Source organism: Orcinus orca, chromosome 7, assembly GCF_937001465.1.
Source record: "Orcinus orca chromosome 7, mOrcOrc1.1, whole genome shotgun sequence".
Classification (NCBI taxonomy): Eukaryota; Metazoa; Chordata; class Mammalia; order Artiodactyla; family Delphinidae; genus Orcinus; species Orcinus orca.
This window is the reverse complement of record NC_064565.1, coordinates 88,035,338-88,048,880: the sequence shown is the minus strand read 5'-3', so window position 1 is coordinate 88,048,880 and position 13,543 is coordinate 88,035,338. Positions and strand designations below refer to the sequence as shown.

At 38.7% G+C, this 13,543-nt stretch overlaps 1 protein-coding gene across 2 annotated transcripts in view; it reads right to left on the bottom strand.

Moving 5' to 3' along the window:
- Window positions 1-13,543, bottom strand: part of NBEAL1 (neurobeachin like 1) — a 178,415-nt gene that overhangs the window by 135,950 nt on the left and 28,922 nt on the right. For both annotated transcript variants that reach the window (XM_049712339.1, XM_049712338.1), the window contains exons 4-5: window positions 7,961-8,042; window positions 7,270-7,397 (exon numbers count right to left, since the gene is read on the bottom strand). In XM_049712339.1, coding sequence (XP_049568296.1) covers window positions 7,270-7,397; window positions 7,961-8,042 — 210 coding nt within the window. The remainder of the gene's footprint in view (window positions 1-7,269; window positions 7,398-7,960; window positions 8,043-13,543) is intronic.

Sequence of the window (13,543 nt, the reverse complement as noted above, 5' to 3'; positions counted from 1 at the left end):
AAAAGCCAGTTGATCATAGAATAAGCTGAACAGGATAGGCACAGCTGGACTTAGTACTGACACACTAAAGAGTTCTAAGATCCAGATCTAATATCCAGATTCACTAGAAATCATATCAGATACCATTTGCTACTGCACTGCTTTCCAAATCTATGCCTATTTCCATTGTTATGCCTATTTCCATTTCCATTTCCATTCTATCATACTTCTGTATTTATTTTAATTTCAAATATAACATCTTAGAACATTACTGGATCTTCCTATTTAAGATCATTATCAAAACTGTTTATGTGTTTCTAACAATACAAATATTACTAGAGTTTCAAATAAAAAACTGAGTCATGCCTTAAAAAAATTAGTCATGTTGTAGAAAAAGTAATTTTAAAAGGATGAAATCTGATTTAGCTTTCAGTTAGGTTTTTCCATGTAATTATTTACATTTTGCACATTTATTATAAATTATGATATTAACTAATACATTGGATATATCCTATCCAAAAATGCTGTGCTACAAACAAAAATAAAGATTCTCATTTGATTAACATAATGAAAATGTACTCCTGCAATTTGTGATTAATGACTCATTCTAAAGGCTCTGTATTAGATGCAACATATGAACATAATTTCCATTATAATTGTGCTAAAATTTAATAAGCTAAATTAAAGAGGTGAAAACTATTATACATAACACAAATATTAAAGCATAAGTAGTTTGCACTGCATGTTTTCAATAGGATAAGACAAAACAGCTAATAATGTACCGTTTTTAGAACATAGTATATTTGGTTGCTCTATTATTAGCTGATATTTGGGCCAAGCGTTTAGCACCTAGTTGATGCCAATACATATCAACAGGTTGCTGAGAGGGATGCAAAATGTTTGCTTGCATCTCAGTTTTCTAAGTTTATGTCCCCTGGTCAATTTTTCTGTGCTTGTGTGTGTGTGTGTGTGTGTGTGTGTGTGTGTGTGTGCGTGTTTTCCCATCATACCTAGAACATAACTACTTTTCTTAATTTTTCAACTTTTTATCTGGAAATAAGTTCAAGCTCTTACAAAAGCTGCAAGAATAAAAATAGTACAAAAAACAAGTATAGTCTACCCAGGTTCACTGTTAAAACTTTATCCTAAATGCGTTATAATTTTCTCACTCCCCCCTGAAAAAAATACATATGCACATATATCTATATATGAGATATATATTTATATATACACATATTCAGACCTATAATATTTTTCAGAACATTTAAGGGAAAATTATGAATATTATAGCCTTTTACCTCTAAATACTTTAGTGAATAATTCCTAGGAATACTGTCTTACATAACACTACAGTACAGTTGTAAATTTCAATACGCTTAACATTAATGTAATACATTTATGTAATCTACCATTCATAATCCAGTATGTCAAATGACCTAATCATGTCCTATAGCATTCCCACCTTCCCACCCCTAAGTATAGTCTCCTGTCCAGGGTCAGGTATTACATTTGTCTGTCACATCTCTTCAGCATCCTTTAATCTGAAACATTTCCACAGCCTTTCTTTATGACACTTTTAAAGAATACTGTCTCCTAACCCCTCCTTTTACTCATTAAAATGTTGTTCATCTGGAGTTTGCTTGATGTTTCCATACACTTAAGATTCAGATTATGCATTCTTGGTTGGAATATTATACAAGCAATGATGGGTCCTTCTTAGAGTATCACAGTTGTAAGCATAGGATGTCCACCTGCTTCTCAATGATGATGTTAATTTTGATCATCCAGTCAATGTACTACCCAGTACTGTACAAAATAACTACTAATTTTTTCTTTGCAACAAATAAGTAATCTGTGGAGAAACATTTTAAAACCATGCAAAAGCCATGTTCGTTATCAACACCTGCCCCTAGACTTAGCATCCTGAACCATATCTTTCCTATGATGTGTGCAAAATGCTGATTTTTTTCCCAACACCAGCAGCCCCTGTACATTACTAATTGGCATTTGGCCTTCTAATGTAAGCAAGAGCCCTCTCTTCTCCCCTATCTCTCTCCTCCTCTCTGTCTCTCTCTCAATCTTTATCAATCACTGGTATGGACACATGAATCCCTTTTTTCCCCCAATGGTTTATAATTCTTTAATGAATTATTTTTGTGTATATATTGTCCCAGATTTGGCCAGTAGGAGCCCGAAGACAAAACTTAATGTAAATTATTTTTCTCGGGACTTCCCTGGTGGTCCAGTGGTAAAGAATCTGCCTTACAACACAGGGGACGCAGGTTCAATCCCTGGTCAGGGAACTAAGATCCCACATGCCACAGGGCAACTAAGCCTGTGCACCACAACTACTGAGCTTGCATGCCTCAACTAGAGCCCATGTGCCGCAAACCACAGAGCCCACACACTCTGGAACCCAACACCACAACTACAGAGCCCTCACACCCTGGAGCCTGCAAGCCACAACTAGAGAAGCCTGCGTGCCGAAACGAAAGATGCTGCGTGCCTCAATGAAGATCCCACGTGCCGACCCAACACAGCTAAAAAAAAAAAAAAAAAAAAGGTGAAATAATGTTTTTTAAAAAAACTATTTTAGTCTGTGGGCAGACAATGAGTCCTACTGAACTTACACTAGGCACAAAGTAGGAAGTCAATAAATATATTGTTTGTTTTTGTTTTTTGGCTGCCATGAGGCATGCGGGATCTTAGTTCCCTGACCAGGGATCGAACCCATGTCCCCTGCAATGGAAGCGTGGAGTCTTAACCACTGGATCACCAGGGAAGTCCCAATAAATATATTTTTAAATAAATGCTTGAATGAATAAGTCATTTTCAGGAACGATTTCTTTCCCTATTTTAGTTCCATTTGGAGAAATCTTTCTAAATATGACGGATTCTACAAATAAAATCAAAATTGGGCTAATAGATTAATCAAATCTAATTAAATCAAATTACACATGAAGATACGAAAAACATCCATATATTTCATCAAATAAGAAATATAATTTTAAATGGCTTTGTATTTGGAATTATGTTAATTTTAATTAAATCTGTTCTAATCTGTTTTAGCTGTATTGGTAAGCAACAAGCACAAATAATAAGAAAATATATACATTCCAAATTTCCATTTAACTTCAGAATCATATTAATATATAAAGTCTAAGTTATTGTTATAGTTCCCCTGTACAGGTCTTCCATGAGCTATACAGATTTCTCCTAATTACATGATTTATCTCCACTGTGTTTCATTTTTCTATCAAAGTCAAAGAAAACCAAGTCTCACTCTCTGCTTTTACCATTTACCTCAGAAGTAGTTCATACTATTCCTGGCAAAATTGTCACGCCTATTAAAAATAATACCTGGACAGCTTCCAGCACAATTTCTGGTATATATACTGCACTCATGAAATGCCACCACTGATCATCTACTCTTAGTTCTCCTTCTTGTTGTCATCTTACACTATAACTCTTTCTATATCATGTTATAATGTTTAAATGTCTTCTTGTTTTTGGCTCTCAAAACTTGTTTTGGGGGCTTTCCTGGTGGCGGAGTGGTTAAGAATCCGCCTGCCAATGCAGGCGACACGGGTTCGAGCCCTGGTCCGGTTAGATCCCATATGCCGCGGAGCAACTGAGCCCGTGCGCCACAACTACTCAACTACTGAAGACCGCGTGCCTAGAGCCCGTGCTCCGCAACAAGAGAAGCCACCGCAATGAGAAGCCCGTGCACCGCAGCAAAGAGTAGCCCCCGGGTTTGCCTGGTGGCGCAATGGTTGAGAGTCCGCCTGCCGATGTAGGCGACACGGGTTCGTGTCCCGGTCTGGGAAAATCCCACATGCCGCTTAGCGACTGGGCCCATGAGCCATAGCTGCTGAGCCTGCACATCCGGAGCCTGTGCTCCCCAACGGGAGAGGCCACAACAGTGAGAGGCCCGCGTACCGCAAAAAAAAAAAAAAAAAAAAAAAAAGTAGCCCCCGCTCTCAGCAACTAGAGAAAGCCCGCGTGTAGCAACAAAGACCCAACACAGCCAGAAATAAAATAAATAAATTTAAAAACAAAACTTGTTTTTGTTTTCAATTACTAATTTTATTTAGTCTGTTTTAATTTGTTCTCGGGTCTACCTTTGCATATCTTCTCTTTCTCCCACCTTTAAATTCATTTTGCTCTTAAGGATTCCTCTAAAAGCCTCTTCTGTCATTTCCAGACTCCTCTCCTTATGTTCCTCCTTCTATATGTCTTCCTGTCTATAAATAAAAATTCTTTGTCACTGTTTCAAAACTTAAAAAACGTTACCTTAGATTTGCCATTGCTGACAAGGCTAAGGTGGGGGATGGGGAAGTAGCAATAGTGGGAGGAAGAGATATAATTTCCTTAAGAAATCTTGGCATAAATGTCAAAATTGGGGGAACATTGATTAGTTGAGAACCAAAGTGCTAAATGCGTAGAAAGGCTACAAATGGAGCACTATTATGTGCTCCTCTCTTTGAATCTTTAGAGAGTTATGAGCAGTACACAGGCAGAGGGAAAAGGCAGTGACAGTGCTGTCTGCCAACTATTTCCATGTCTACTCCTTTTAGTCACAGGGTAGAACTAACTTCCACCTTGGTCTCCCTTCTTCTTCTGGTCTCACTGTGGTAGATGGGAGCATGTAACTAGTCTTGGCCAACGAGTTCTGAATGAAAGTGAAACATGTCATATGTCATGATCAGACAAGAGCATTAAAACTGCCAATGTGAGACATTTCAGAGCTTTCTTTTCTCTTTCACCTGGTAACTAGCACAGCCTTAGATGCTTGCTGTTCTGTCAGTTTAGGATCTTGAGTGACTATGATGAGTAGAGGCTCCCTGCCAACCATGGTAGACAGAGAACAGGACCAAGAAGTAAACCTTTGTTATTCTAACCCCTTGTTTGTTACTGCAGCTTATCCTGACGGATAAATCTTTGCCAAGAAAAATGCAAAGCACTTTCTCACTGGAAAAAGAGACATATTAAAGTTCAATAGAAAAGGAAGTAATCAGAAGGTCACTAGTATCTTCCCATTAATAAACAATCAAGAAAAGTATTAGAACGATGTGATGGTTAATTTCATGTGTCAACTTGGGGGGTGTTTTGGGATGAGATTAACACTTAAATTGGTGAACACTGGGTAACGGAACTGCCCTCCAGAAAGTGCCTCAACTAATTAATTGAAAGCCTGAGCGGAACAAAAAGACTGGCATCTCCAAGCAAGGGGGAATTCTCCAGAAGAGTGCCCTCTGACTTCATCTGCACCATCAGTTCTGGTCTCCAGCCTGACTGCTTTTGAACTAGGACTGGAACTGGAACACTGGCTCTATAGCCTTCGAACTCTAACTGCACCACTGGCTTCCCTGGGTGGCAAGGCTGCCAGGCCACATCGCAGATTTGGACTTGCCAGCCTTTATAATCATGTGAGGCAATCGCTTACAATGAAGTTCTTCACACACACACACACACACACACACACACACACACACACACACACACACACACACACACACACGGCCTGCTAGTTTTGTTTCTGTGGAGAACCCTGACTAAAGACTACAACTTTCGGGCTTCACTGGTGGCGCAGTGGTTGAGAGTCCGCCTGCCGATGCAGGGGATGCGGCTTCGTGCCCCGGTCTGGGAAGATCCCACATGCCGCAGAGCGGCTGGGCCCGTGAGCCGTGGCCGCTGAGCCTGCGCGTCCGGAGCCTGTGCTCCGCAGCGGGAGAGGCCACAACAGTGAGAGGCCCGCGTACCGCAAAAAAAAAAAAAAAAAAAAAAAGACTACAACTTTCAACACATAAAGGAAAGCAAATGTATAAATAAGCAGATAGAATTGTTATATTTAATACCTGGAGTATTTGTTCCTATTAATTCTATTAGACACTTCTTGCTTTACCTAAAGGATGTGTTATTTCAATAAAATATTACTATATAGAACATATAAAGTATTACCCCATAGTCTAATTACCCCATAGTCTACATACATGTTCTCTCAGTTACCAATCCTCCACCATTATCTAATGGTGGCTATTCAAAGTGAGAGTATCCTACCCTAAATATCCTGAAAAGCCTATAAAAAAAATCAAACATTCTAGTAACGAAATGCTGCAGGAAGTAGGAACTGTTTATAAGTGGGTCAGGTTACACTGAAAATGAAAAAATCCTGAGATTTAAAGTACAGCAGATTAGGGAGACCTAAAAAAGAGATCTGATTGTAGGTGATAACACAACTCTTCCTATTCTTTGCCCACAGGTAAGAAAGATACATGAGTTTTTAAACTCTTCCCTTTGAGCTGTGTACTGGTAATTATGCCATTGTCACTAAGCTACAAATCCATCATCTTACATTCCATCTGCTTTGTGATGCTGGAACAGTCATTCTACAAACTGTATTTCCTTTTCTCCAGCTACCTCACTCTTGGGTTCATCAATAGTGGGTACTAAACGGAGCCTGGAAAGTTGAAAGAGTGAAAGGGGGACTGATGCCTTATTCCTTATTTTTTTACTGGCCAACAGTTCTTAACTATGGCATTCACAGTTGGTTTCTTTCTTCAGCTTATTTTTGGCAACACCAGAACCAGCCTCTTCATGGCTGCTCAGTGATAGCAGCACTGGCTTAGGACTCTTTCCTCAGAAGCCTCAGACCAGGCACTGCAGGACCTCTTCTCCAAAACTTCTAGTTTCTGATAACTCTAATCTCTTCCCTTTGTTCCCACAGAACCAGGGAAGTAGCTGCTTCCTGAAGTTACTATCTCTGTATTACATCAGTGTCCCCCTTTTGTTTTTTGAGTTCTCTAATACCTATTTAACAATCTCCTTGCATTATAGTCTCTCTTTTTATTTTTTTTTTTTTATTTTTTTTTTTTTTAGTCTCTCTTTTTAAACACTGGTTTCTGACTGACACAAGCTCCACAATTAAAAATAAAAACACAAAATACTGTTAAAATTCTTTTCCAAATCATGAAATATGCTTTAAAAAAAGATAAAGTTCCTTGAAAAATATGTACACTCTACTTGATGCTACTGTGCTCTGAGATTTTACCATCAGATTATTAGCATTCAATTGCATTACAAAATAAAAGTTCAGGGTAAATTTATTATCTAGAAGTGGCGATTATCACTAATTCATTACCTCCAATGTAGTTCTCTACCTCAGAGATAAGGATGGGGTCTTAGACACATCTTACCAACTGCTTTCACAGAGAATGAGACCTGCTTTGAAGAATTGTATATATTATGATATTTAGGTTTTAAATGAACATTATGATTTATAAGACATACCCTGAAATTCTATGCCTCCAGTTCCGATATGGGTCATATAAACTTTCACAAAATGCCAATGCATGGATCACAAATTCTTCGATAGATGTCTGATCTGCCAATTCCTTCTCTTTTTTTTTGCTTTTTAACTGAGAATTTAAACACAAAATTATATGTACTTAAAAATGTTAATCTGTATAACATACTGACCAACATCATTAAAAGACTACATGTTTCATTCATCTAATAATAACAACTCATTTTTATTCAAATAAGCCTAAGTTCCATTTGAGTGTGTAAAGGGTCAGTTAATCATATGGGTTGGATATAACCTCTCAAATTTTAAATATTTCCTAGGAAGGATTTCAAATGGATAGACAAACGTCTTTCCAAAAAAGATGATGCTTTCAATAAGAGGGTTATTTGATGAATAAATAATAAATACATAAAATGGCAAACTGTGTCATTTAAAATAGCCATTTATAAAACACTGCAACTTTTAAATTAAAATAACAAAATGTATTAATAATTGCTTGTCTACTTTCAGATAATTGCATAAGATGCCTGAAATATATAAGTACCCACTGATAATTTTAATGATCTTCTCAATTATTACCTCCTCTGAAAACATTTAACTTTACTATGATATTTTAAAAAATAAAAACTAGTTACTCTCAGTAAAACAAAAAGGAATATATTAATTCACACCTACTTGTTGAATATAGAGTGTTGTCATAGTGATAACATGATTGATATATGAGCAAGTCCCAATTTCTTCTACGTTAGATAGATTTCTGTGAGGAAAAAAAAGAATAGCCATATATTTATTATATATGAATAATGAGAAAAATGTATGCTCATGAATTCAGGTTGGTTTTCGGAACCCATGTTGGCAAATAAAATACAAAAAACAGTCATTAAAACTTAAAATCAATATGGTTATATAACTGCTTTCCCACTGAGAATGCAAAACACACCTCAAGCACCATTTAACTACTATAAACAGAGAACATTTAAGAAAGACATGCCAATTAGCATTTGTTTATTATAAAAAATTGGAAAATATCACAAAGTAGAAATAGAAAAGAAAAAGTCACTAATATTCTTACAACCCCAACGTTAGCAACTATATACATTTTGGATTATTTCTTTCCAGGTTTGTTGTTATTTTCCTATGTACTTTTTAAGCTTGGTTTTTTGTACATATCGTTGTCTTTATAACTCATGTAGTGCAGTTTTATAGTTATCATCTTGCTTTCTGAAATTATAGTTCCCCTTTTAGACTCATAATATATCTCCTCATCTATATTAAAAAGCCTTGAGAGAAGGGTGGGCATCTATACATACTCCAAGAGGGCACAGTGCATGCCTTGTTTAAAGCAGTGTGTCAACAAGTGCCTGGTGTTTAATTAAAATATGGCCCTCATTTTTGTTCCATTTTTAATAAGACTGAGGTATGACACGTAAAATGCTAACATGTACTCTTACTAATATCACCAGTCTTTTTCTTGGCATACTAAAAAAAATTCTGTTAAGACAAAAAACTCTATTGTGTTCTGAGACATTGTGACCTTGAAAAATACTTTATATCTTAAAATCCAGTAAATGCTAAAGGAACAGGAAAAATTAACTAAATTAATGAACTTAGTGTAAGAAGTCAGAATGGCATGACATCTTTGAGAAAGCAAAGAGTAAAGGCAGAGGTAAAATTCAAAGCCCCTGTGGAGGATTCTGGGAAAATAGCCAAGTGGGAAGAACCAGGAATCTGTCTCCCAACCTAGAAAACAGTTACACTGTCAAAATCAGTTTGATGTAACTATTTTGGAACCCTTGAGTCTCTGTTGAAGGCTGGCAACTTCTATGGGAAAATCTGGATGATAAATTGCAATTAATGTCCTAAATTCTGCTCAATTTCAGCTATTAGCACAGTAGCACCTATCAATCTGCCACCCCCAGACATGTGGTAAGCAGCTGTGCACATAGTCCAGGAGCAGCTTGCTAACAGCTTGAAGAAACCAACGTAGGCAGAAAGGACCCTGTCCTCAACATATTGGAGATCGTGCTCTGATCACTGATTGCTCCTTCTGATTATAGAGGTGCAGACAAAGAGGCAGGCAGGCACTGATATTGCACATCCCCACCACTTGTTACAAGCCTCTCCCCCTCTGGCTGAAGTAATTTCCAGGGGACTTAAAGGCCATTTTCCTTTCCCCCTTCATCTTTTTGTTTTTTCCCCTTTTGGGAGCCAGATGTTAAAAACTAGGACATTCAAAAATAACAGCATAAATGGGGAAAATTAGAGAGTGACCACACATGCTGAGGGAAAGGGTCAGAATAGATCTGAGCAGACCTTATGTTTACAACTCAGGTTGATCCTCAGCACAGAGACAATCTGTAAGGATCAAAAAATAAAACAAATAAACAAAAATAACAACAAAAAGCAGCAAACCCCAGGAAAGGGGGTAAATCTGATTTTCAGATTTACCACATTCTTAGATTCAAATGTCCAGTATTCAATTAAAAACAAAAATCAGAAGGCATACAAAGAAATAGGGGAATATGGCCCAGTCAAAAAAAAAAACAGAGATCAACAGAAACTCCCTGAAAAAGATCTATTAGACAAAGACTTCAAAATAACTGTCTTCAAGATGCTCAAAGTATCAATACTAAAGGAAGATGTGGAGAAAGTCAAGAAATTAATGGGTAAACAAAATGGAAATATCAGTAAGGAGATTAAAAAAAAACTAAAAAGAAACCAGAAACAAATTCTGGAACTATAATCACTATAATGAAAAATTCACTAGAGGAATTCAACGGTAGATCTGAGCTGGCAGAGGAAAGAATCAGTGAACTTGAAGATAGCACAATGGACATTATCAAGTCTGAACAACACAAAGAAAAAAGATTGAGTCTAAGAAAAAGAAGAGAAAGAAAAAGGGAAAGAGAGAATACTTAAAGAAATTATTGCTGATAATTTCCCAAATTTGATGAAGGACATGAATATGAACAGCCAAGAAGCTCAACGAACTCCAAATAAGGTGAACTCAAAGACACCCACACCGAGACACACGTTATAATCAAACTTTCAAAAGACAGACAATTTGAAAATAGGAAGAGAGAAGCAAATCATCACATATAAGGGATCTTCAATACAATTATCAGCAGATTTCTACTAAGAAACTTAGGCCAGAAGATAGTGAGAGGATACACTGAGAGTGCTAAAAGAAAAATAGCTGTCAACCAACAATCCTGTATCTGGCAAACTATCCTTCAAAAGTGAGGGAGAAATAAAGACATTCCCAGGAAACAAAAGGTAATGGAGTCTGTGATCACTTGCTCTACCCTACAAAAAATGCTAAACACTGTCCTGCAGGGTGAGAGGTAAGGACACTATCCAGCAACTCAAAGCTGCATGGAAAACTAAGATCTCAATGAAGGTAAATAAATGGGCAATTATAAAAGCTAGTATTATTGAAACAGTGATTTGTAACTGTATTCTTTGTTTTTATATAATTTAAGAGATTATATTTAAAGAAATAAAATTGTTCAGGTAAAAACTAGTATTACTGTAACTTTGGTTTGTAATTCCAAATCTTGTTTTATACATAATTTGAGACTAATGCATCTAAAATAACTATTAGCTTATGTTTGGGGGCAAACATTGTGTAAATGTAATTTTGTGACATCAGCAACCAAAAGGAGTAGGGACAGAGCCATAAAAGAGCAGAGTTTTTGTATGTTATTGATATTAAATGGTATAAATTCAAATTAGAATGTTATAACTTTAGAATGTTAAATGTAACACCAATGGTAGCCACAAAGAAAATATCTACAGAATGTATACAAAAGAGTATGATAAAGGGGACATCCCTGGTGGTCCAGTGGCTAAGACTCTGTGCTCCCAATGCAGGGGGCCTGGGTTCAATCCCTGGTCAGGGAACTAGAACCCGCATGCTGCAACTAAAATATCCTGCATGCTGCAACTAAGACCCGGTAGAGCCAAATAAATAAATAAACAAATATTACAAAATAAATAAATAATGAAATGCTCGTTATAAAAAAAGAATATGATAAAGGAATTTAAATCACCACAATGAGAAGCCCATGCACTGCTACGAAGCGCAGCCCCCGCTCGCCACAACTAGAGAAAGCCCATGGGCAGCAACGGAGACCCAAAACAGCCAAAAAATAAATAAATTTAAAAAAAAACAAACTTCTGTTTTAAGGCATAAAGAAAACAAATAGAACAGTAAAAGAAGTAAATTCCTCCTTAGGAGTAATTACTTTCAATGTAAATGGATTAAAGTTTCCATTCAAAAGACACGAGACTGAATGGTGTTGATGAATGAGTGGTAGGGCAGGAATAAAGATGCAGACATTGAGAATGGACTTGAGGACACAGGGCAGGAAGTGGAGACTGGGACATAGTGACAGAGTAGCACTGACATATATACACTACCAAATGTAAAACAGCTAGTGGGAAGCAGCTACATAGCACAGGGAGATCAGCTCGGTGCTTTGTGAAGACCTAGAGGGGTGGGATAGGTAGGGTGGGAGGAAGGCTCAAAAGGGATGGGATATGGAGATATAGGTATGCATATAGCTGATTCACTGTGTTGTACAGCAGAAACTAACACAACATTGTAAAGCAATTATACTCCAATCACGATATATTAAAAAAAAAAGACAAAAAAAGAAAAGAGATTGGCAGAATGGATACAAACTCAGGATCCAACTATATACTGTCTACCTGATGTCCAAGGACACAAACAGGTTGAAACTGAAAGCAGAGGGAAAGATATTCCATGCAAAGAGTAACTCAAAGAGAGCAGAGGCTGACATACAAATATCAGACAAAATAGGTTACATGGAACAAAGAAGGACATCATATATTTTAAAAGGTACAGGGGGCAGAGTCAAGATGGCATACTAGGAGGACGCGGAATTCACGTCTACACACAACTAGGGCACCTACCAGGCACCAGCGGGGGACCACAGACACCTAAAGGGATGGGAGGAACCCCCAGTGAGCGGGTAGGATGTGGGGCTTGGGAGGAGTGATGGGAGAGGAGAAGTGGAGGCGGGATGGGCCTGATGCCCCTGAGGGGCAGCTGGGGGAGGGGAAGGGATCCCACACCCGAAGCGGGAAACTGGGGAACCACTGGTAGGGCAGAGGATCAAAAGGGAGCATGGCCAGGTTTCTCCTGCCCACTTGGGCCCCCAGGAACCTGCTGAGATCCCAGGCCTGATCCTCTGTCCACCAAGGCCCCTTCCAGCTGCATGGGTCCTGAGGGAGTGGGAAGGAGGGAAGGGGGAGCAAAAGTAAAGGCTGGACCTCCGGGACTGGCACCCCTGAGGGGTGGATGGAGGAGGGGAGGAGTTCCTACACCCAGTGGGACCCACCCACGGTTAGGGGTCCAGCAGCAATGGGGGAGACCCTGGGGGAGATGGTGGGGAAGGGGGCATGAAGGAATGGAAGGGAATGCAGTCTGTGCCTTCCCTGTCCACTTAGGTACCAGGAAGCCTGTTAGGCCCCAGGCCTAATCCTCTGCCCTCAGAGCCTCTCTCCTGCCACGCAGAACCCAAGCTCCGCCCCTACACCCCAACCCAGGGCCCTACCTGTACACTCAGAGAACGCCCTCTGAGACCCCATCCGATGCACTGGGCCTAAACCCCACCCACACACCCTCACTCAGGGCCCTACCTCCAAACTCCCTAACTCCACACTCCAGAGGCCCTCCTTTCCATGTGCTGCCTCTCCACTTCCACACAGGTCCTAAGCAGAGGCCCCACCCTATGCTTGAACATCACTCTGTCAAGGCCTTACCCCCAGGGCGTTTCCAGCTGCGTGGGTCCTAAGCTTAGGAGCTGCCCCACGCTCAAAACTCATCCCCCCACCTGACTAGGTCCCACTCCACCCTAAACCCAGCCCCTGCGTAAATTCCACCCCTGCCTAAACTTTGCCCCCTACAGCCAAGGTTTTTTTTTTTTTCTTTCTTTTTTCCTCTTTTAGACTGGGGTTCTGTTTTACCTTGTTGATCCACTGTTGTCGATTCTTTTATATTTTTATTTTTCCTAAAAAAACTTTTATTTTTCTAGTTTTATTCTTTATACTTCGTTAACATTCTCTCCTTTTGGCTTGTTCCCCCCCCCTTTTTTATTTTTCTTTTTACTGTTATGGTTTTATTTTACCCGGTTGGAGTTGTTTCAATTAATATATTTTTCATCTTTCTAATTTTATTTTGTTCTATATTCTTGCATATTGCACTGCTCCTTTTCTTCTTCCTTTTTTTGT